Raw genomic sequence first — 24361 nt, 5'->3', positions numbered from 1 at the left:
TACAGGTGGCTGTGTGCTGGCTGACATGGATGTTGGGAGCTGAACTGGAGTGGTCTAAAGAGCAGTTCATACTCCTAATCATTGAGCCATCTTTCTAACCCTTCAGGATTGATTTTCTTTACTTTTTAGAGATTTATTTTGTGCGCGCATGTTTTGGTGAATGTATGCTCAGATGTATGTGTAGGTGTGCTTACCTGCCTGTGCACAGAAGCCAGGAAAGCCCTTGACAGCTGGAGCTACAGACATTCGCAGGAGGCCTGGCTTATGCCATGGTCTTCATGGTTGCTCAGCAAGCACTCCTAGCCACTGAGCCATCTCTCCATCCCAGGCTGATGTTAATGAGCAAGTAGGGAGTTACCATGGGATGTGGGAGATCGTACAGATAATCTCAAAGTGCTGTCTGCGCCTAGAGCTTGTTGTAGACACCCATTAAAGCTTACCTTTAGAACCTGCACTTACATAATAGGGAAATTAGTATCATTTATTTGCCACGTTTCCTTACAGAATGTAACTTAGTTTAATTATTGAGCCAGCATGTTAGTCTGTGCCTATAATTCCAATGCTTGGAAGCAGAGATGGGGATAGCAAGAGTTCAGTGCCAGCCTCTGGTGTTGAGTATGCTTGAGGCCGGCCTGGGTTACACGAGACCCTATTTCGATGAAACAGAGAAAATATTGACTATATTCATTAGACTTGGCATTAAACAAACTTAATTGCGAAATTAATTTCATTTTCCTCTCATAGTTTTACTCTCACCTGAGTGTATTGGAAAAAGAGCTCTGAGGGCAGGTTTATGGCATACTCTGTTACCTGTATACATAGTTGCTGTTGTGAGCTGAATAGGTAGACCAACTTGATGGGGTTCATCATCATAAGTCCATTAACTTTTGTTTTTTGAGACAGGATCTCTCTATATAGTTGTGTTTGTCTTGGAGCTTTCTATGTAGACTAGGCTGGCCTCAAACTCACAGAGCTCTTACTGCCTCTGCCTCCCCATGCTGGGTTTACAGGGGTGCACCACCACACTCTGCTAAGCCCTTGAACTAGAAACGCTTTAGGCTCACACTCAGAAGCAGTCTCATTTTACTCAATATTCTTCATTATTGTGTTTAATAAATGTATTTGAGCATGGAGTACATGCTGTCATTGTCTGTATACTTCATGAGTATAAGCTCATTTAATCCTCCTAATGCGTTTGCATGGTGGTCACCAGTATTTAATACCTGCCTTATGGGAGGGTTGATAGACAGGTAACAGCAACCTGTCTGGCTACCGGGAAATTTCCCACAGTTACTGTTTGAAAGGGTAGAACGCATATTTGCAGATTGCAGTTAGTGTGGTTGATTGGGAGGCAGCTGCCTTTATTTATGGCCTCGTCTTGCAGCTTTCCTCTGCGTGGTCCTTGTTTCTCTTCACATGTGCTGTGCTTGTTTTCATTGCAGAGACAGTGGGCTCCAGAGATTGTCATTTCAGGACACTTTGATGGTGTCCAAGACCTGATATGGGACCCAGAGGGAGAGTTCATCATCACCACCAGTGCTGATCAGACAACTCGCCTGTTTGCTCCGTGGAAGAAGAAGGGCCGATCACAGGCACGCGTCTACCTCCTTAACTGCAGGCCTTCCTCCTGGGGGCAGCTTTCCAAGTGGAGCAGCCTCCTGGGCCATTAGGAGCATGCAGGCTGAGGCCGTGATGAGACGTAACGCACACCCACTGGGTTGCTGCCAGTGGGAACTCCTTGGCCGTAGCAAGTTTTGCATCCCATATTTTGCTTATTGAAAAGAGCTGATTTTTGAAGTGTGCACTCACTTTCACTGTGTCTGTTGTGCTTTAACCCCAGGTGACTTGGCATGAGATTGCAAGGCCTCAGATACATGGCTATAACCTGAAATGTTTGGCGATGATTGATCGGTTTCAGTTTGTGTCTGGAGCAGATGAAAAAGTTCTTCGTGTTTTTTCTGCTCCTCGGAATTTTGTGGAAAATTTCAGTATCGTTTCAGCGCAGTCACTGAGTCACATTTGTGATGTGAGTATTCCTCTCAATGCTTTATTTTAGTCATTTTCCTCCAAGTTTAAAAAAATGTTTGCTTCAGGCTGTAGATAATAGTATACAGTAGAAAAAAGTTACATGTTTCTGGTTTGATGGACTTTTATATCAGCAGTGGCATGTAGTGATTTAAATGTTAAACACAGGCTGGAGAGATGGCTCAACAGTTCACAGCACTTGTTGGCCTTATAGAGGGCCTGAGTTTAGCTTTCAGCACCCACATGGTGGCTCACCATTTTTAACTCCAGTTCTAGGGGATCCCATGCTTTCTTCTGACCTCAGCAGGCACCAGGCACATATGTACACATAAGAATAAATAATTCTAAAATAACTAAATAAACAGGTATTGTATGTAACAAATGCATTCAAGACTCTAAAGCAACAATGTCACGCTTACTTGAGACGTGGGTGCCGTATGTTGTTTCTGCAGTAGGTGCCTGGACAAAGTGAAGGATGGGTCCCATCCTGATGAAGATAACAGTCTTCTATATGGCAGGACTCTGGCAGTGAACTAATGGGATAGGACTAGTTAATTGCTACTTTTTTTTTTTTTTTAAGTTTTTTGAGACAGTGTCTCATTATGTAGCTTTGACTGGGCTCTAACTTGATCCACCTGCCTCTGCCGCTGAGTGCTGGAATTAAAGGTATGTTCCTCCACTCCTGGCCTAATAGCTATATCATATGACAGAAAAATGAGTTGTGTGAGAAAGAGTCACCATTAGAATAATGAGAATGTTGTTGGGTTTTGGGTTTTTGTTGGTATTTTTAAGTTACTATGATTTGTATGTGTGCATGTCTTACTTGTGCTGATTTGTATGTATGCATGTATCTGTGTATCATATGAATGCAGTGCCCTGAAAGGCCAGAATAGGTGGGCCTTCTGGGACTAGAGGTACAGATGGTTGTGAGCCACCATGTGGATGGTAGGGATGGAATGCAAGTTCTCCGTGGAGAGTAGCTAGTGCTCCCAAACACTGACAGTGCCCTAGACCCGGTGGAAATGTGTTACTGGGACTTTGTTTATATTATATTTTTATTTTTATTTATTTTTGCCTGCTTTTTACATAAGATTTGAGTTACTTACAAAAATATGTGAATTTGGGCTTAGAATACAGGTTGAGTTCCAGAGCACATACCTGGCCCATGGCTCTAGCACTGAAGAAAACAAATAACATGGCTTACAGATCATGAAGTAGGTGCTGTGTGCCTTTAATCTCAGCACTTGGAAGGTAGAGGCTGTCAGATGTGTATGAGTTCAAGGCCAGCCTGGTCTTCATAGTGAGTTTTAGGTCAGCCAAGACAATATAGTGAGACCCTGTCTCAAAAAACAAAATAAAACAACAATTAAAAAACCACCAATCAATCACCAATCAAAATAATGAAGTAGGAAGACATTTGACTATAGAGCATGGTTCTGTTGCACATAGGTACCTGTTCATATTTTATTTCTAAGAATTGGGTCACAGGTAAAAGGTGTGTGTGAGTGTGTGGGGGAGGGAGGAGGGCGGAGCTGTTGGGCTCATGTTGAAGTGAAGACGGACTTGGAGGATTGAAGGAAAGTGCTGTTGGAAGGATGTGATGAAAAGCATTTGGAACAAAGAGTATTGTGTGGGCACCCTGCATTTGAAGGGGCAACCAGCAGCGGTGTAGGGAAGGCAGGAGAGAGCAGAGCCTGACGAAATGAAGCTCAGCTCATTGGCAGCACTTTGTGCCTCAGCTTTCTCAGTTGCTGGAGGCAGCTGCTTCTGCTCTGTGGCTGGCAGGAGGGCAGGTGCAGGATCTGTCTAGTTCTAGGGAATGAAGTGGGGGTTTTCTGAGACTGCAGAAAAGGTTTAGCTCTAGGCGGATGCTTGCTTTCTCCTTCCCATTCAGATTTTGTTCTCATGTTGAGTGTTGGATAAGTGTCAGGATTGCTTCTCACCTCCCTTCTCCACAGTGTGTAGGATAGGATGCAGGCACCATCCTCACCTCCCTTCTCCACAGTGTGTAGGATAGGATGCAGGCGCCATCCTCACCTCCCTTCTCACAGTGTGTAGGATAGGATGCAGGCGCCATGCTCACCTCCCTTCTCCACAGTGTGTAGGATAGCATGCAGGCACCATCCTCACCTCCCTTCTCCACAGTGTGTAGGATAGGATGCAGGTGCCATCCTCACCTCCCTTCTCCACAGTGTGTAGGATAGCATGCAGGCGCCATCCTCACCTCCCTTCTCCACAGTGTGTGGGATAGCATGCAGGCACCATCCTCACCTCCCTTCTCCACAGTGTGTAGGATAGGATGCAGGCGCCATGCTCACCTCCCTTCTCCACAGTGTGTAGGATAGGATGCAGGCGCCATCCTCACCTCCCTTCTCCACAGTGTGTGGGATAGCATGCAGGCACCATCCTCACCTCCCTTCTCCACAGTGTGTAGGATAGGATGCAGGCGCCATCCTCACCTCCCTTCTCCACAGTGTGTAGGATGGCATGCAGGCACCATCCTCACCTCCCTTCTCCACAGTGTGTAGGATAGCATGCAGGCACCATCCTCACCTCCCTTCTCCACAGTGTGTAGGATAGGATGCAGGCGCCATCCTCACCTCCCTTCTCCACAGTGTGTAGGATAGGATGCAGGCACCATCCTCACCTCCCTTCTCCACAGTGTGTAGGATAGCATGCAGGCGCCATCCTCACCTCCCTTCTCCACAGTGTGTAGGATAGGATGCAGGCACCATCCTCACCTCCCTTCTCCACAGTGTGTAGGATAGGATGCAGGCACCATCCTCACCTCCCTTCTCCACAGTGTGTAGGATAGGATGCAGGCGCCATCCTCACCTCCCTTCTCCACAGTGTGTAGGATAGGATGCAGGCGCCATCCTCACCTCCCTTCTCCACAGTGTGTAGGATAGGATGCAGGCGCCATCCTCACCTCCCTTCTCCACAGTGTGTAGGATAGGATGCAGGCGCCATCCTCACCTCCCTTCTCCACAGTGTGTAGGATAGGATGCAGGCGCCATCCTCACCTCCCTTCTCCACAGTGTGTAGGATAGGATGCACGTGCCATCCTCACCTCCCTTCTCCACAGTGTGTAGGATAGCATGCAGGTGCCATCCTCACCTCCCTTCTCCACAGTGTGTAGGATAGGATGCAGGTGCCATCCTCACCTCCCTTCTCCACAGTGTGTAGGATAGGATGCAGGCACCATCCTCACCTCCCTTCTCCACAGTGTGTAGGATAGCATGCAGGTGCCATCCTCACCTCCCTTCTCCACAGTGTGTAGGATAGCATGCAGGTGCCATCCTCACCGCCCTTCTCCACAGTGTGTAGGATAGGATGCAGGTGCCATCCTCACCTCCCTTCTCCACAGTGTGTAGGATAGGATGCAGGCACCATCCTCACCTCCCTTCTCCACAGTGTGTGGGATAGGATGCAGGTGCCATCCTTACCTCCCTTCTCCACAGTGTGTAGGATAGGATGCAGGTGCCATTCTCAGTTGTTTGGTGTTTTAAATTCATATCATTCACGTCTAGTTCTAGCGTGTGTGCTATAGCTGAATTGGTAAGTGCTAACTAAGCATATGGCTGTATACGACTTATGATGGTTAGCATGTGGTTCACATGTGAGGCAGAATCTAGGCAGAGCTTCGCTTCTTCAGCTTTAAGTTATTTACATACGTATAATAAAAATGTCCACTGAGTACTGTGGCACACACCTATAATCCTAGCACCTATGTAGGTAGAGGAAGGTGTATCTCTGTGGGTTCAAGACCAGCTTGGTCTACAGAGTGAGTCCAGGTCAGCCAAGGATACACAGAGAAACCCTTCTCGAAAAACCACCCGCATGCACGCGTGCGCATACACACACCCACCCACACACGCACACATTTCATGACTGTGCCTTTTGGGGCTATGTATCTGTCTTGGGGACATCCCTTGAGGCTTCCTTGTGGGCGGAGTCCTTGGCCTTAGATTTAGCCTGCTGAACCTGTTAGACCCTGCGGCCTACTGCACCATGGGAGACTGAGGAGCCTACAGGGAGAGCTTTCCTAGAAGAGGATGACTGGTAGAGGTGGGGTGGTGCGTAGGCCCTGTCTGTTGGAGAGAGATTGCTTGGAGTGGTACCTGTCAGCTCAGGAGTTGGAAAGATAGCAGACAACCACACAGAACAGCTGAAAACGTTGTCAGCATTTATGAACATCACTTTTTTGTGGTACTTGAGGTATCAATGATTTTTAGTGTCTGAAATGACATATTGTGCTTTTCATTCTAGGAAGACTATGATATTCCAGAGGGAGCCACTGTTCCTGCATTGGGGCTATCAAATAAAGCTATCTTTCAGGGTAAGGATGTAGTCTTCAAAAGTATTACATGCCTCTATTACTTACAATTTAGCTATATATTTGTGGAACGTGCACTCAGTGCTCCCTTAGGCCTGTTTTAAAATCTCATGTTTGTGGTAACTGCTCTGCTCACATGTAGGCCACTGACGCAGGTGCAGGTTTCACCCAGGATTTCACAGAGCACTCCAACCACGGGTGAGATTGTCAGCCACTTGAAGGACCAGCTATAGATGCAAAAACAAAACTTTTGTAAAGAGCTAGGTAAAAGAAAATGGACAGAATCTTGATGGAATTCAATCCTATTTCAGGAGCTAGTTTGGAAAAAACTAGAGTAGAAACACCGTTGTGGTTTCATGGACATAGACACCATTTGAAAAGGCTGCTGCTCTCTGATATGTGACTTTGGGACGTTGTCATGATAGCTGCATTCATGATATCCATATTTCTCTAAACTAGGAGACATGACCGCTCAGTATTCTGAGGAGGAGGAGCTCCTAACTAGCCCTGCCTTTGGGTACCCCCAGGTGATGTTTCAGCCTGCCATCCTTCATGGTAAGACATTACAAGAGACAAGTTAATGAACTGTAGTACATACAGTCGGCTCTGTGGCTGTGGAGCTGAAGTTGAGCTATGGCTTTTACTTAATATTTGGATAAAAACGGAAAAGAAACAACCATAGCATTGAAAGTTTATTATAGAGTTTAAAATGTCTTGTAGAACCTCCAACTGAGGATCATCTTCTGCAGAACACATTGTGGCCTGAAATTCAGAAACTGTAAGTTGGACTTTCATCTTAGAGTTAGCCGTAGCTTGAGGGTCCCCACATACCTTGACTTCTGCCTTCCCCTTCTTCCCCAGTAGAGCTCCACAAGGGGGAGAATTAAAGCTCACATGGTTTTTTATTTTGTTTTTTTCTGTTTGTTTTTCTACATTATTGTTTATTATGTTTATTGGTTGGTGTAAATTTCCAAGATAGAGAAGTGTCACAGTTTATGCTTCTGTTTGTTACTCAGTTAGTCATCTGTATCTGTGCTGGTTTCCGTCAGCGTGTTTCCATGGTGCTTTATGAGACATGAAAAGCTGTGTGGACTTACGTTACCTTTGGAAGCTGTAGTCTTTTTCTGGTTTCCTGTTTTTTTCCCTAAATAGTTACCTAGGCCAAGTGTGATATTCCTTTAAGCAGTATGTGTTGGGTCAAGGGAATGATCTTTTTCACTTTACATTTATTGCAGTGTAAGAAAAGAACATTAGTAATACAGGGAACATGTGTTTTCTCTTTAAATTTTAGGTATGGACATGGCTATGAGATATTTTCTGTTACTTGTAATAATTCGAAGACTCTACTTGCCTCTGCTTGCAAGGTAGGGTGTTTGTGGGATGTGTGTTTTTAATTTTACTTGGTCACAGGTAATTAGAGTCGTTGGGCTTTTGTAAATCCAGCAAGTACAGGCAGAATCCACATAAAACATGCCTTTCAGATGCATTGCCTGCATCTCTTTCTTACATTCTCTTCTCCTCTCTTTAAAAATGTGATTGCATTTTACATCTATTTGAGAACTCATTTATCCTTATAGTTGATCTCTAGAACAGGTTGGGTTTGGGGTGCTGATCCCTGTGCGTACACACAAAATATTCAAATGACCATACAGTGCTTATGTCACTGAAGAAAATGTCCTCTGCAGTCAGTTAAGCTGACCAGGTCTTTCCCTTACATGGGGTGCAGCCTGTTGCTTGTGTTGTCATAAGGGACCTTGAGACAGAGTTGGCTGGTATGTATGCATGGTTTGAATCTCATGTTGTCCTCAGTTTAGGCTCCAGACAGGCCTGAGGGTACCTTTTAGAAGCTCCAGAGCACAGTGGCTAGCCAGGAGGCATGTTGGCCATGCCATCGTGTCTATCTACGCCAAGCTGCAGAGTAGAGAACATGGGATTGAGGCACTGGGCAGGGAATGTTCAAGGCCCCTGGCTGCTAGCAGATGCATGTCGCGAAGACCTTGGCTTCCCCAAGTTTAATGCAGATGAACTTGAAGACGTAGCTGATGTGGCTGTGTGGTAATGGACAAGGAGCAGTATCTCAGAAAACTCAGAACAAACAGCAGCAGCCAACCAACTTTCTTGAATAGCTTATAACACTGATACTACTTTTTTTCCTGAGATTTTTGTTTTTATATTATGTGTATAAATGTTGACCTGAATGTATGTCTGTGTGCCACATAGATGCATGCCTATGGAAGGCAGGAGAGGGCATTGGATCTCTTGGTTCTGGAGTTGGAAATAGTTGTGAGCCATCATGTGAGTTCTGGGAACTGAATCAGAAGGGCAGCCAGTGTTCTTGACCAGAAGCTGTCTCTCCAGGCCCCTCCAGGATTTTTGTAAAACAGTTTAATAGGTTTAGAGCATTTTCATCATGGCGGCGAGCATGGCGGCACACAGGCAGACGTGGTGCTGGAGGAGAAGCTGAGAGTTCTACAACTGGATTCACAGCAGCAGGAAAAGACACTGGGACTGGCTTGGGCTCTTGAAACCTCAAAGCTCACTCCTAGTGACACACTTCTCCAACAAGGCCACCCCTCCTAAGCCTGTCAAATAATGCTACTCACTGGTAGCATTCCAATCTGTGAGCCTATGGGGGCCGTTCTCAGTCAAACCACTACACTGTGCGAATCCTTTAATGGATGCTGAATAAGACTGTTCTGAGTTACAGAGTTCTCCCCTACAATCATTTCAGTAGCGGCAGAGTCACCAGTGATGCTGTTTTTTTTCTATTCAGTAAAAACCATGATCAAGGCTACTACAGAAGGAAGGGTTCGTGTGGCTTACAGCTCCAGGAGGATAAGAGTTGCTCGCCATCATGATAGGGTAATGTGTTAGCCAGCAGGCAGGCATGGAGGGAGAACAGTCAAGAGCTCAGCGCTCACATACCAAACCACAGACAGGAAGCAGAGAAATGGGGAGAGACTTTTAAAACCTCAGAATCTTTCCCCAGTGGCAGACTTCCTCCAGCAAGGCCATACCTCCCAAGCCTCCCCAGTCACCAGCTGAGGGCCAAGCAGTCAAATGCACAGACTGTGGGGGACATCTCACGCAAACCACCAATGTCATCTTTTTACTCTGTCTGCTGGAAATACCTCTCTTTGCACAGTCCTTTCATGTGTGTGTGGGCTCCTATGCCTTCTGTCAGTACAAAAAAGTACACCTGCGCTTGTCTGCACTTTTCTTCCATCTCATAGCACTGTGGCCAGCTCTCACAACGTTGGAACTAGCTTTTCTAGAATAAGGCATTCATTCACAAAATTTAATCTGTGGTAATTTTATTTTTTAAGTTAAAAAGACTTTGTAACTTTTTGATCACCTTTGGCCCTCTTGGCTATTTTTAAATATATAATTTAGTTTCTATAAACAAAATGTTTTCCAAGTACTTTTCTATTGCTGATTTTTATTTTTGCTTCACTATAGTTTGAGACCACATTATGACGTGAATCCTTTGAAATCTGGTTTTGGTAAAATCTCACGTTCAGTTGAAAAGAGTGTTTGGTCTGTTTCTTTTGGATACAGTGTCAGTCACTGGGGCTAGTTGGGGATGGTGTTAAGGTCTTTATGCTCTTGGCTCTCTTGAGTAGAGTTTGAGATCTCTGACTGTACTTAGGGTATTTACCTTTCCATATCTTTCTTTCTTTTTTTTTTAACCTTTCCATTTCAATTCGTACTTTCCATACTTTGAAGCTTTGTTGGTACACTTGTAAGTAGGGTAGCATCCTCTTCGATAGTCTTTTCATTTGTTACTATGGAGCAACTCTCTTTCCAGTGATACTCACTCCTTGTTCACCAGAGTAGAGAGTTCTAAACTGTTAACCACACAACTGATAGACGCATGCCTCACTGTTATACAGAGTTCAGACATTCTCATTACACAGTGGTCCTTGGAGAGTCGTCTCTTCTAATCCCACTTTTCTCTACCGTTTCCTAGAAATTAGTCCTAGTGGTTGTGTGCAGCCTCCCGAGGGATTTCTGGAGGCTTCTGTGGAGATACACAAATAGATGCATTTAAACAGACCCACAGAAATGCCATCCTGTTGTAAACGTGTTGTTGGGTTTGTTTCTGCCCCATGGTGTCACTGTCTCATCTCTGTCACTGTCTCATCTCCCTCCTGCAGGCGGCTCAGAAGGAGCATGCAGCTATCATCCTCTGGAGCACGACATCTTGGAAACAAGTGCAGAGTCTTGCTTTCCACACTCTGACTGTCACACAGATGGCCTTCTCGCCTGACGACAAGTTCTTACTGGCTGTTTCCAGAGATCGAACCTGGTCTTTGTGGAAGAAACAGAATGCGACCTCCCCCGAGTTTGGTAAAGCAGCTTGTAAAGTAAAAGTTATCAGTAAAGGCCATCATATCCGTCGGCCCACATTTAGCAGTTGTGAAATTAAGAGAGGTGACAGGGTGGAAACACTCCTGTCTGTGAGGGTTTAATGCTCTTGGGCAAGTGGGAAGCACTTGGCTTTTCTTGTAAGATTTTATTTAAACCTTTTTTTTAAAAAAGATTTATTATTTATGTATTTGTAGGGGGTGGGCACAGTCAGACATGGATCATTTGTCATAGGCCCATAGTGCAGACAATATTTCAGATTTTGAATTTTGATCTTCCCATGTGTTTAGTCTTATGGTGTGTGGTGTGGGTAGTGGGCCACAGCTGTCACGATGAAAGCCACTAGTCCGCAGCAGTGTGCTAGCTGCGATGTTTGGTAGACCAGGTGTATGAGAGGTATTTTTGACTTAATAGTGTTTCATGATCCATGTGTCAGGATGTAAAGCCCCTGTATATTTGGAGCAGTTGTTTTCCTTTGATATCACTAGTGACATCCTAAGTTTCAGTACTTTACTTTAAGTGCTAGGCCACCAAGGTGGCTCAGCAGGTAAAGGCACTGGCACTAAGCCTGAGGACCAGGCTCAGTCACTGGAAGGCACATGTGGAAGGAAAGAGCGAAGTCCTGCAAGCTGCTCTCTGACAAACACTCATGTGTACATGTGTGTGTACACAGGACATACATACCCACTAAATAAATAAACACAAAAAGAAAAAGTTCATGTACTATAAATGATGTGGGTGTTAATTTGTTGTATCTTTTGGATTATGGATTGATAAGCTCCATTGATTATTCTCTTCTCTCTTGATAAGCAGTTACGTAGTCCATATAAAGATTAGGAGTTAACCACTGAGCCTTCGTTTATATATTATGAGAAAGATCTGTCTTCCCTCCTCTCTTCATAGTATTTTCCCCATAATATGCAGAGCTGGCTACTTCTGTATTACAGTTAAATCACTCCAGACCTTTTTTTTCCCCCTCCAGTTTACATCCTGATTGCAGCTTCTTCTCTGGTCCCCCAGACTTTTTTAGAATCATAAGTTAGCCTTTAGTTGGATGCCTGAACGATTTTGGTTGTCGGTCATTAGAGAATGAGGAGGCCACATGAGCTGCATGTACAGCCTTGTGGAGGGGTGGCTTCCTGGCCTCTGCTGCAGACTGAGTGCATGTGGGTGTCTGGCAGACCCTGTCCTGCATTATGAGCAATGTATGTGTTGTTTTTTTTAGACCCATTTTTCAGTCTCTTTGCCTTCACCAACAACGTCACTTCTGTGCACAGTAGAATCATTTGGTCTTGTGACTGGAGTCCTGATAGCAAGTATTTCTTCACTGGAAGTCGAGACAAAAAGGTAATTTTTTTTCAACCAAAAATAAAACTTATTTTTAAAAATGTAAAATAATGTTTTTGCAGTTATATTTAAAAGCACATTATTTTGCCTTTCTGATATGATATTTACAAATTAGTTCATGGCTTCTACATTATGTGTCCCTTGAAAGGGTTTTTCCAGTTATATCTCTCTGAGACTTGAAGAGAAGACCTTGCGGTCAGTTTCTGTTAGCAGTAGCTCCTACGCAAGATGTGGGAACATCTGGTTAAGGAGAGCAGGAGGGGCTGTACACACTTCCAGTTGTCTGATGAAAACTAGGGACGCTCATGAGAATGAGCTCTAGTTGTGGCTGTTGAGCCAGCCGCAAGGATGACATCTACCTCAGTGCTGGGTTCCTGAACAGCACCTTGCTTGGGATTTGTTTTCATTTAGGTTTTATTTTTAACAAGCAGAGGCCCTCGTATTTGTGTGGCAAGCCTTTCAAGACTCAGCCATGTCCCAGCTCCCATTTTTTAGTAGTAAAGGTTATGACCTTTTAATTCAGTGACAGAAGAGAGGCAGAACATCATGGAAGCTTGAAACTCAGGGAATTAGGCAGCACTCTGTGTTCAGAAGGAGGGGGTTCAAACTCACCTTCCCCTTGTGGCCTAGGGACTGCCCTGGCTCCTTCTCAGCCCTCTGGTCTCGTGCTCTTTAAAACATTGTCTTATCCAACTCTTTTAGTCCAGAGCTACCAGAACGGCGTAGTGACTCTTGGTCACCCTTCCCTTTCTATTTATAGGTAACAGTCCATGTAACCATTGATGCTCAGATTAAACCCGTCAGTGTGGGTCTGCCAGCTTTGCTCTCCCAGACTGGCCATAACTTTCCTGGTGTGAAGCCCAGCTCCCTCACTGGGCTGTCTGCCCAGCTCTCAGGGATATAGTGGCTAAAACAGACCAAGTGCATTTGCTGCACTTTCAGAATGGTGTGCTTCCCAGAGTCTGTTCAGAATCATGTATTGGTCCTACAGTTGTGGCTTGTCCATCTTGCTTCCTTCTTCATTTCTAGGTGGCCAGGCAGGTACTCTTGAGCCCTGGCCTCCCGGGGAAGCTTTGCGTCTTATGTAGAGTATATTGTCAGAGTGCTGTCCTCTTGATAGCCATGCTGACTGCCTGAGCACTAGGTGCTGTAGAAGACTGGCTTCTTCCCCAGCAAGTCTGTGGCAAGTTCTGAGGATGGCCACTGTAGCCAGGACATGACGAGTGATTTCACCTCATTGGAACCGTGTTGTGTCACGGAGCATAAAGACAACACTCATGCTTTCTGGGTACACTTCAGTATCTGAGATCTCAACCTGTGTCTGCCACACTGTGGCTTCTGTGTTGTTAAAAAATCCCAGAGAGGCTCATTTTCATTGTCTCCTGGACTGGAACGGAGCACTAGGAACCCTGCAGAGAAAGCCCCACAGTGTGCTTTGTGCTCTAGGTGGTCGTCTGGGGCGAGTGTAGCGCCAGCCATAACCCCATGGAGCACAGCATCGGCCCCTGCTCCTCGGTTCTGGATGTGGGCAGTTCTGTGACAGCTGTCAGCGTGTGCCCTTTGCTGAGCCCGGCCCAAAGGTGAGTGACTGGGGAATTTGGTTGTTGAGTGGCATCTCAGTTTGTGTTGGGGTGTGGGCCTACCTTCAGAGTCTGCTGCTTTCAAAGTGCGTATGCTTACAAAAATTCCTTGATGGGTGCTCACATGGGATAGGAATGGCAGCTCTTACGTCAGACTGTGCACTGCCCTGCTTTCTGTCACAAGCAGCCTAGGGAAAAAGGAATCCATGTGGCCTGCTGGGAGAGCTTGTGGGCTTTGACAGCTAAGGACAAATGGACCTGCATGCATCCTCTGCAGAGAGGAGGTTGGGGACACGGCCCAGCAGTACAGGGTGGGTGATTGAGACCGTGTGAGGAAGTGCTCAAGAGCAGGTAGAGATAAGAGAAATTCATGCTGACTCATCCTCTGTCATCTCCCTGCCTTGAAAACAGATACGTGGTTGCAATCGGATTAGAGAGTGGGAAGATTTGTATATACTCCTGGAACAAGACCAATCAAGAAATCAATGACTGGACCTGCTGTGTAGAAACAAGTCCAAGGTAGTTTTTCCTACTTTGCTTCCATCTGCTTAGATAGAAACAACAGTGGTCTTTGACAGGAATCTCTATCTCTGGCACTTAGAGCCAGGTAGTGCCTCCTGGAATATGTTTGCTAGTATGCAGGACTCAATGTTTGCTTTGCTCAACTCGATTGCTGGGTTTGTCACACTGCTTTTACAGACATTACCCATGGCTCTCCCGTCGCCTCTCCCCTCTTCCCTTTCCTTCCAAGGCGGAGTCTCCTGACTGTGATCCTCCTCTGTCTCCTGAGGGCTGGGATCATAGGTCTGCCCCCATCACACTGTTGTGTAATGTGGTGCTGGGGATGAAACCTAGGGCATCATGAATGTTAGGCAAGCATTCTGCCAGCTAAGCTACACCCTAGTCTCAGCAGAGGCCATTTGAATCTGCCTTTTAGCACATGTTAATGTTTTTAAATGCCTAAGCTTTCAGTAAGTGTTGATATCTTTCTGTGTCTCATATTCTTGGGCTTTTCAGTCTTTCAGGTCGTACTGTTTAAATATGATTTCAGTGGTGTTCTAATTGACAGTATCATGATGAGGGTAAGAGATTAGCAAGAACAGGCCTTTCACAGCCATGCTTCTTTGTAAGTGCTCAGTGTACCTATTTGTTAAGATGCAGTTGAAGTAGCTCATGCTCAGCTCGCTACAAAAGGAAGCAGCTCGTGGCATCCATCTTCCAGCATCTGGATTCTTGCTCCTGCCCTCCCTTTTCCTTTACGCCCCTCTGCCTTGTCTGTGCACAGTGCCCTGCCCTCCCTTTTCCTTTACGCCCCTCTGCCTTGTCTGTGCACAGTGCTCTGCCCTCCCTTTTCCTTTACGCCCCTCTGCCTTGTCTGTGCACAGTGCCCTGCCCTCCCTTTTCCTTTACGCCCCTCTGCCTTGTCTGTGCACAGTGCCCTGCCCTCCCTTTTCCTTTACTCCCCTCTGCCTTGTCTGTGCACAGTGCCCTGCCCTCCCTTTTCCTTTACGCCCCTCTGCCTTGTCTGTGCACAGTGCCCCCCTGCCCTCCCTTTTCCTTTACGCCCCTCTGCCTTGTCTGTGCACAGTGCCCTGCCCTCCCTTTTCCTTTACGCCCCTCTGCCTTGTCTGTGCACAGTGCCCTGCCCTCCCTTTTCCTTTACTCCCCTCTGCCTTGTCTGTGCACAGTGCCCTGCCCTCCCTTTTCCTTTACGCCCCTCTGCCTTGTCTGTGCACAGTGCCCCCCTGCCCTCCCTTTTCCTTTACGCCCCTCTGCCTTGTCTGTGCACAGTGCCCTGCCCTCCCTTTTCCTTTACGCCCCTCTGCCTTGTCTGTGCACAGTGCCCTGCCCTCCCTTTTCCTTTACGCCCCTCTGCCTTGTCTGTGCACAGTGCCCTGCCCTCCCTTTTCCTTTACGCCCCTCTGCCTTGTCTGTGCACAGTGCCCTGCCCTCCCTTTTCCTTTACGCCCCTCTGCCTTGTCTGTGCACAGTGCCCTGCCCTCCCTTTTCCTTTACGCCCCTCTGCCTTGTCTGTGCACAGTGCCCTGCCCTCCCTTTTCCTTTACGCCCCTCTGCCTTGTCTGTGCACAGTGCCCTGCCCTGCCTTTTCCTTTACTCCCCTCTGCCTTGTCTGTGCACAGTGCCCTGCCCTCCCTTTTCCTTTACTCCCCTCTGCCTTGTCTGTGCACAGTGCCCTGCCCTCCCTTTTCCTTTACGCCCCTCTGCCTTGTCTGTGCACAGTGCCCTGCCCTCCCTTTTCCTTTACGCCCCTCTGCCTTGTCTGTGCACAGTGCCCCCCTGCCCTCCCTTTTCCTTTACGCCCCTCTGCCTTGTCTGTGCACAGTGCTCTGCCCTCCCCTCCCTTTTCCTTTACGCCCCTCTGCCTTGTCTGTGCACAGTGCCCTGCCCTCCCTTTTCCTTTATGCCCCTCTGCCTTGTCTGTGCACAGTGCCCTGCCCTCCCTTTTCCTTTACGCCCCTCTGCCTTGTCTGTGCACAGTGCCCTGCCCTCCCTTTTCCTTTACGCCCCTCTGCCTTGTCTGTGCACAGTGCCCTGCCCTCCCTTTTCCTTTACGCCCCTCTGCCTTGTCTGTGCACAGTGCCCCCCTGCCCTCCCTTTTCCTTTACGCCCCTCTGCCTTGTCTGTGCACAGTGCTCTGCCCTCCCCTCCCTTTTCCTTTACGCCCCTCTGCCTTGTCTGTGCACAGTGCCCTGCCCTCCCTTTTCCTTTATGCCCCTCTGCCTTGTCTGTGCACAGTGCCCTGCCCTCCCTTTTCCTTTACGCCCCTCTGCCTTGTCTGTGCACAGTGCCCTGCCCTCCCTTTTCCTTTACGCCCCTCTGCCTTGTCTGTGCACAGTGCCCCCCTGCCCTCCCTTTTCCTTTACGCCCCTCTGCCTTGTCTGTGCACAGTGCTCTGCCCTCCCCTCCCTTTTCCTTTACGCCCCTCTGCCTTGTCTGTGCACAGTGCCCTGCCCTCCCTTTTCCTTTATGCCCCTCTGCCTTGTCTGTGCACAGTGCCCTGCCCTCCCTTTTCCTTTACGCCCCTCTGCCTTGTCTGTGCACAGTGCTCTGCCCTGGCTTGGTACTCAGACTTCCACCATGGCCCCATGTGGGAAACCAGTTAGTATGGGAAGATGTGCAGAAGTTAGGTTTTCTGGTGTTATTTCTTTGTTGTTTGTAATGACAGACAGGGTTTGTAACCTGAACATAATTCTAGATTTAATGTTTGTTATTTGAGCTGATATTCTAATTATTAAGTTTTAGCTTTTTGCTAGTAATACATTCACAGAAATATCAGCAGGACTTTCAGACTGGCTTACCAAGGGCAATATCTTGTAATTAACTGGTTAATTTTGTGGTGCTAGGGATTCAACCCAGAGTCTTAAGCATGTTAGGAAATTACTGTACCACTGAGCTATATCCCCAGACCTCCAAATCTTTTATTTTTCCTTTTCCCTCATTACCTATCTCTTTCCCCTTGCCCTTCGTGTGTGTGTGTGTGTGTGTGTGTGTGTACCCATGTGTGCATGTTCAAACATGTGCCCAATTCCTTGTACATGTGTACATGTCTAGGGGTCTGAAGAGGACATGGGGCACCTTGTTCTATCCCTCTGCCATATTCACTTGAGATAGGGTTTTTTGTTGATTTGAAGCCATCTTGCTGTCTCCAGTCCACACAGCACGGGGGCTCCAGGTGTATGTCACTAGTCTGGCTCCTTACATGGGTCCTAGGGACTTAAACTCCGGTGATCTATTTATATGCTGGCCATTTCTCCAGGTCCCTCCATATCTTTAAATACGATGTGGTAATGTGCTAGATTTAAAGGAAGAAATAAAACAAATGTATCCTTTTATGTAAATCAGTAAGATCTACCCTTCAGAACAGCCCCCTGGGACACATGCATTGTTTGATTGATCACCACTTCCAACAAATTGCTTACTAAGATGAGAGAAACTTATTTAATGAATCTGATAGTGCCTGGGGCCTCTGCTATTGCCGCCATTAGCACTGCTTTTGGAACTTATATAAATAAAAATAAATTATATAGCAATGTTTATTATAAAATGATCCTACAGTTATTATGGTGGTATTATCTAACCCTCTATCGTAAACAATAAAGACCTGTTGTATTTTAGAATAGCCCCATTTAACCTGGGACTGGACAGATATTAACTCCCAAAACTATCTTCTAGCCCCCATGCCATGCCATCTGCTTTAATCATTTCTATCTGGGCTGTTTCCTATCCATACTTCCAAATACTTGCTTATGTTGTTCATCTTGGCCACTTCTTTCCATGTGGAACTTCAGAGTTCCTCTCCCTGGCCCAGGTGGCTCTTTCCTATCTGCTGGTGATTCTGGTCCTTCTTCCTCTAGTACCCGTTACCTACAAGGTCCGTCTGTCTCAGAAGCCCCATGAACCTTTGCTCTAACCCTTCCTTCTGCCCTGCCCACATGTAGGCCTTTTACTGGCCAAACAGGGAGGCAAGGTTAAACAGCAGTACTTGGGCTGTGTGACAGTCTGCTGGTTAATAGTAAGAACCCCGGGGGCAGGCAGTTGAATACAAAGCACTGGACCATGCCCCAAAAAGAACTTCTCTTTCAAAACTGTGTCCCAAACCTTGATAACTTGTGATACCAGAAAACCCAGTAACAATGTTTTTTTCTACAGTTGCTCAATTAGCTTTTGCTTTTGTAAAACTCAACACCTATATTTATAGAGCTTGCTATGCATAGTAAACCTCCATTTCTATTTAAGCGTAATGCTCGTGTCCAAGGGACTGCTTTAGTAGTCCATAGGCTGCTTTAGTAATCACATTCCTCCTTACAGAAGGATGAGCTTTCATGAAGCACTCAGCCATAGCCTGCATAATATGGACATTTCCTCCCTAGAAGGGTCTCTGAACACTTGCACACAGCAGCATGACCTCCTGACTGTTTTTGAAAGCTATGACATCTTGTGTCATCTTGTGTCTCCTCTGGGTTGGACATGACTGAAGCAGATCAGGCCTATTAGTGTGCCCTTGTATGGGGGTACCAGGCCTTCAAGTGAGCCTCAGGAGGCCCTTGCTCTCTTAAATGACATGAGGTGAACAGTTGACAGGTGGGTAGCTGCCTATCCATCTCCTGTGCTCTTTTGAAAAACCCCAATAAACTCTTTGGTTCACTGAGCTTGACTGGGCTGGATCCTATCTTCATCCTCTGTCTTCTGTACAGAAGGCTCACACTCCCTCAGGGGCTGTTTTTGCAAACCCTGCTCTTCAGACTTGCACCTCATTCGTGCCCCTTGACCTCCTGGCACATCTGAAGAGATCTGTGCCCTGAGCTCTTTCAGTCTTTCTGCCTTAAAACCTACTTCAGAGTTTTGTTCTTGACTTTATTCATTTTGAGCATGTGCTTACAAGTTGGACACAGAACGTGTCGTACTTTTCTCCAAGAACTATGACTTATCTGTCTCGTAGATTTTAAGTCTGCCTTTTGGGGGACCCTATATCTTGCCTGGTGCCCTGTAGTTATGTCTCCCTGAGACTGTGGCTCTCACTGTGCAGCTCACTGAGTATTTCACGTCATCTTTCTTTACTCAGCAGTAAAAATGTTAAAGTCTACTCCTCTCTTAGCAGTGTCAATGAACAAAAGAACCTGAAATATATTACAAAATTGAAATACAGTCAGCAATCTTGAATTAAATAATTAATTGAATTAAATCTTGAATTAAAATGTTACCTTGAGAGACTAGCTTTTGAGAACTTTACATTTACTTATGTGAGTGTGTGTTTGTGTATGAGCATGTGCTGTAATGGTGTGAGTGGAGGTCAGAGGTCAGCTTGCAAGAGTCACATTCTCACAGGCGTTGAGCTAAGGTTGACTGGCTTGCTGGAAGTACCTTGACCTACTGAGCTATCTCACTGGCCTCTGAAAGGTTAGCCTTTCAATTCGTCATTTCAGTCAGCTACTGATGATTAAGCCATTTGACACAGCCGGGTATCAGGTGGTGCAGGCCGGGTAGTGCAGGCCTTTAATCCCAGCACTCCCGAGGCTGAGGCAGGCGAATTGCTGTGAGTTCGAGGCCAGCCTGGTCTACAAAGTAAGTCTAGGACAGCCAAGGCTACACAGAGAAACTCTCTTGAAAAACCAAAAAAGAAAAAAAAAAAGACATTTGACAGAAATTTATTATTTCTTGTTCCTTTAGGCACCATCTCTGGCCAGTGAGTAAGGTATTGGTTTGTTTTGAAAGTAAATAGATACTTTCAATGTAGAATAAAATTACTGGAGTATTAGACTTTTATCCATGTTATATATAACAGCTGTAAGGGCACCTGGTTATATCATTGTGTAGGCGAGCTCCAGTGGGGTATTCTGCAGTCATGGCTTGCATTGACCTTATGATTTCTCTGTCTGTCTTGCAGCCAAAGTCACGCACTTGGTATCAGAAGGATATCTTGGAAGAACTGCAGTGGCGGCACTAAGCAGAATGAAGAGGGCACTGAGTGGTTGCACTTTGCAAGCTGTGGTGAAGATCACACTGTGAAGATTTATAGGGTTAACAGATGTGCACTGTGACAGACTTGACCACACCCTCCTGTCCTGATGTGTCTTAGAATGGTTGTTATGTAAATAGATGGCCTTTCTTTACCTTCTAATTGAATGAATTTCCCTAGCTGAGTCTCAGTCCTTTTACTATCTGATAAAGGCCATGAACCTTGTCCATGCTGTAGATCCAAGCATCTACCTCTGTGTGTTTCAGATGAAGAACATGTTTTAATTTGTGGGCAAATTTGTCTGAATTTGCATTATATTGAGTCTTTAGTTCTCTCTCTGCCTGTTTTGTTATAACGAAATGCAAGAGGATGGGTCATTGGTACAAAAAAGAAAAAAGGTTATTTAGTTAAAAGTTCTGGGAGTTCAAGGGCATGGCCCTGGGATCTGTTTGGTTCTGAGAAGGGCCTTGTGAGTGGGATGACAATAGTGGGAAATGTGTCTAGAATCGGAAGATCACATGATAGGGTAGGAAACAAAGGAGACTGAGGGGAGGTACCAGATTTGCTTAAAACTCTCTCAAGACAATGCAGTCCCTCTTAAAGACCTGATCACCAGTCATTAGACCCTGCCTCTTAAAAGTTCCCTACCTGTCACCAGTAAATAAATAGGCTTCCAGCGTGTGGACTTCTGTAGTTCCCACTCACACGGTGTCCACACAGCCTTTGGGATGCTCGCTTTTATTACCATCTATGGAGGCTGGGGATAGAGGAAATAACAGAGAAGCCCAGAGTGTTTGATTTTTATTTTTACACTCCCTGTAAATAAACATGCCACACACAGCGTGCTGTCTTGACCTCTCCTTTCTACTAGCTGCCAAGTATTTCAGAATTTGGCAGGAGGTTGCAAGCTTAAGCTGTAGCCATCCTTTCCTTTACTTAAAGACATTGAGATTCTCCTTTTCAGAGCTTCAAATATCATTTCCGGTTATAAAGCAATAAATTAGGGGCTGTACAGTAAGAGTGATCTGAGTTTAGATGCCAGCTGATGTCATGAGTGTGAAGGATGTGCATCATTAGGGAGACTGCAGAGGGAAAGGAGTGCCTGGGGAGACTGGGATGAAGAAGGTCGTGATAGAGGGAGCTTGGGAGCCGTGTGGGAAGATGTGAGGCGTGGCTGGGGCTCAGCCACAGCCCTCCCAGAAAACGGTTATCAGGCAAAGGAAAGAAGATGAGGGTTCCATTGGTGGGAGTAGATACCGTTGTCAAGCTGAGGCGTGTTCCCAACCCTCAGCTTATACTTCCTCATATCTCCCCTGCTCAGCTCACAGCACAGACCGATGCCCAGCACCAGCCAATGACATGGATGGTTTTGTCTTGACAGCTGTCCTAGGCAGAGGACACGTGATAGGATTGTTCTAAGAACACACTGGCCTTGAACACCAGGAGTCATACATGTCCCTGGTATCTCTCTTTGATCTTGACAGAGGAAAGTGGCTCTGTTACTCATTCCAGAGAGAATGAGGACTGAACTGACTTTGCATACGGGGCATTAAGTCTCCTTGGCAGTGTGGCACACTCCTGAGTGGGCTTCTGGCTGAGCTGTTCTCGGCAGTTCTTTCACTTGGGTGTGTGTCGACATCACCTGCCCAGCTGGTTATAAACTGATGGATTGTTGGCCCTGACCTGAGAATTGTGCGTTTGTGTGATGTTGGGAGCTGGGCGGTTGCCAGTGGTGTCCTGATCTCACAGGGGGGTCCTTACTAATTCTGCTTCATTGAAGGTAGCCTGTCTTCGTAATGAAGAAACACATTGAGCCACCAGTGGATTCAGAGTGGTGTAGAAACAGAGGGGCTGTTTCTACTGTGCTACACGCAGTAGGACCACGTCTATAGAGATAGGCTCTTCAAGCCATGCAGTGGCTTTCTGACAGGATCCTTGCTGCTATGGAGAAAACTAGGACACATGCTGCCATCACTGAGTGAGATAGTCCCACGCAAGAGGCAAACTCAACACTAAAACCAGGGTAAAGAACAGGCAAAACCAGACAGCGGTAGTGCATGCCTTTAATCCTAACATTGCAGAGGTAGGTAGATTTCTGTGAGTTCAAGGTCAGTCTTGTTTATATAGTGAGTTCCAGGACAGCTAAGGCCACACAAAGAAACCCTGTTTCAAAAAACCAAAAAGAACAAAGACAAAACTAGCAAAAGCAAATGAGCATTGTAGAGGGTTGAGCTCAATAGAGATGCACCCTGAGAGTGATGCTCTTCTGGTAGAGGGTTGCTGAAGACCCCAGCCATCAGGTGCTCAGATAGGTGTGGTCCTGCTGTGGGCAGGACAGAAGTGAAAAACTAGTGGAATGAGTAGTGAGACCCCAAAAGCACAGGAGTGGGTGTGGTGATTGGTTACCCCATGCCACCATTCTTCCTGCTATGACTACATCTCTGAGACTGCATCTCTGAACCTGTAAGCAACCCCCAAGTGATGAAATTGGGTAGTGCTAACAAAGTCATGCCATTTTATGTTCCCATAAAAAAGGTTTTCTGTAGTGAACTTAAGACCTACATGTGCTTTTACATTTTTTAAAATGTTTTATGTGTGTGGCTGTTTTGCTTGCATGCATGTCTATGTACATACCCCTTGTGTGCCTAGTGCCTGCAAAGGCCAGAAGAGGATGTTGGATCCCCTGGTATTAGAGTTATAGATGGTCTTGAACTACCATATGGGTATTGGGAATAAAGCCTGGGTCCCCTGAAAAAATAGCCAATGCTCTCTTGTTTTAATTGAATTTTTTTTCTTACAATATATTCTGATCATGGTTTATCCTCCCACCTTCCCACCCACCCAACTCTACACAAACCAGAAAAACAAAAACAAAACTATTTTTTAAAAAGAACAAGAAATATGGACATAAAATAAAATTCATAAAGACACAAAATTGGAAACCATTATATATAAACAAGATTGGTAAGACAAAAAACAAACAAACAAACACTGACAAAACAAAGCAATATGGGAGAAAAGTCTGGAAGTTCATTTTGTGTTGGCATCCACTGCTGGGAATGGGGCTTACTCTCAGGTGGGCTTAATATATCCAGTGAGACTCCCATTGGAGAAGACCTTTTCCATTTCAAACAGATGTCAATTGGAGAGAGCTTCTTGATCAGGCATGAGAACTAGTGTTCACTCCCTTCTCAACAATGGGACTCCAAGTGGCTTGAACCTGTGCAGGCGCTGTGTATGCTGCCACAGTCGCTGGAGTTTATATGTGTATCAGTCCTATTGTTTCTAGAAGACACTTTCCTTGGTGTCTGTATTAGTCAATGTCTTCTTGTGAAGAGCTACCATGACCATGGCAATTTAACGTAATTGGGCCTTGCTTACAGGTTCAGAGATGTGTTGTCATCATGACAGGAAGCATGGTGGCATACAGGCAGCCATGGTGCTGGAGAGGGATCTGAGAGCTCTGGATCTGCAGGCAGCAGGAGGAGAAAGCACACTGGTCTGTCTTGGGCTTCTGAAACCTCAAAAGCCCACCGTGGTGACACATTTCCTCCAACAAGGCCACACCTCCTAATCCTAAATAGTGTCACTCTCTGATGACTATTAAAATATAGGAGCCTGTGAGGGCCATTCTTATACAAACCACCACAGTGTCATTCATCTCCTCTGGCTCTTACAATCTTTCCACCTCCTCTTCCACATAGCTGCCCAAGTCTTAAGGGGAAGGGCTTGATAAAGAGATTTCATTTAGGATTAGCTGCTCCAAAGTCTCTCACTCTGTTCCTATCTACTGTAAGAGGAAACTTTGATGATGGCTGACAAGGGCACTGATATACTGAGACTTCTGGTTTCTTAAAAAACACAGTTATGTTATATGAATGCTTTTGTTTTAATCCCAGGTGTGGGGTATGGGACAGTTTCAGACTGTCCACAGCAGCTGACTATCATGTGTTGCATGCTCTGGCAGGGGCATAATTTTTGCCAGCTGCAGATAGTTTAATTCTGGGAACTCTTGAGAGAGTATAAATAGGAGAGCCCCAAGAGGGCCTGTGGTAGCTGCTGCTCCCTGATGTTGGGTTTTGCTGCTGCTGGATTGCTGGATATTCTGAGGAGGAAGATTGGACTTGCCCCTAGGAACCCAATAACCCTGATCAGCAGGAAATACTTTAAAGAGGTCTATGTCCCCTTTCCCCTCTAACTTTTTTTCTTGCCTACCTAATGTTGGGA

The 24361-nt window shown here is 46.0% G+C and overlaps 1 protein-coding gene across 1 annotated transcript in view; it reads left to right on the top strand.

Annotated features, from left to right (window-relative positions):
* Positions 1-20974, top strand: part of ELP2 (elongator acetyltransferase complex subunit 2) — a 38516-nt gene extending 17542 nt beyond the window's left edge. Inside the window, exons 12-22 of the mRNA XM_084780208.1 lie at positions 1443-1592; positions 1841-2026; positions 6295-6364; positions 6821-6916; positions 7082-7139; positions 7653-7725; positions 10519-10711; positions 11955-12076; positions 13523-13656; positions 14068-14175; positions 20063-20974. Of these exons, the coding sequence (XP_084636334.1) occupies positions 1443-1592; positions 1841-2026; positions 6295-6364; positions 6821-6916; positions 7082-7139; positions 7653-7725; positions 10519-10711; positions 11955-12076; positions 13523-13656; positions 14068-14175; positions 20063-20216 (1344 nt within the window). The 3' untranslated portion in view covers positions 20217-20974. The remainder of the gene's footprint in view (positions 1-1442; positions 1593-1840; positions 2027-6294; positions 6365-6820; positions 6917-7081; positions 7140-7652; positions 7726-10518; positions 10712-11954; positions 12077-13522; positions 13657-14067; positions 14176-20062) is intronic.
* Positions 20975-24361: the final 3387 nt, after the last annotated feature.

The sequence above is a fragment of the Acomys minous genome, assembly GCF_964271855.1.
Source record: "Acomys minous genome assembly, chromosome: 4".
NCBI classification, from domain to species: Eukaryota; Metazoa; Chordata; class Mammalia; order Rodentia; family Muridae; genus Acomys; species Acomys minous.
The sequence above is the reverse complement of the archived record's forward strand: the minus strand, read 5'-3'. Positions and strand labels throughout refer to the sequence as shown.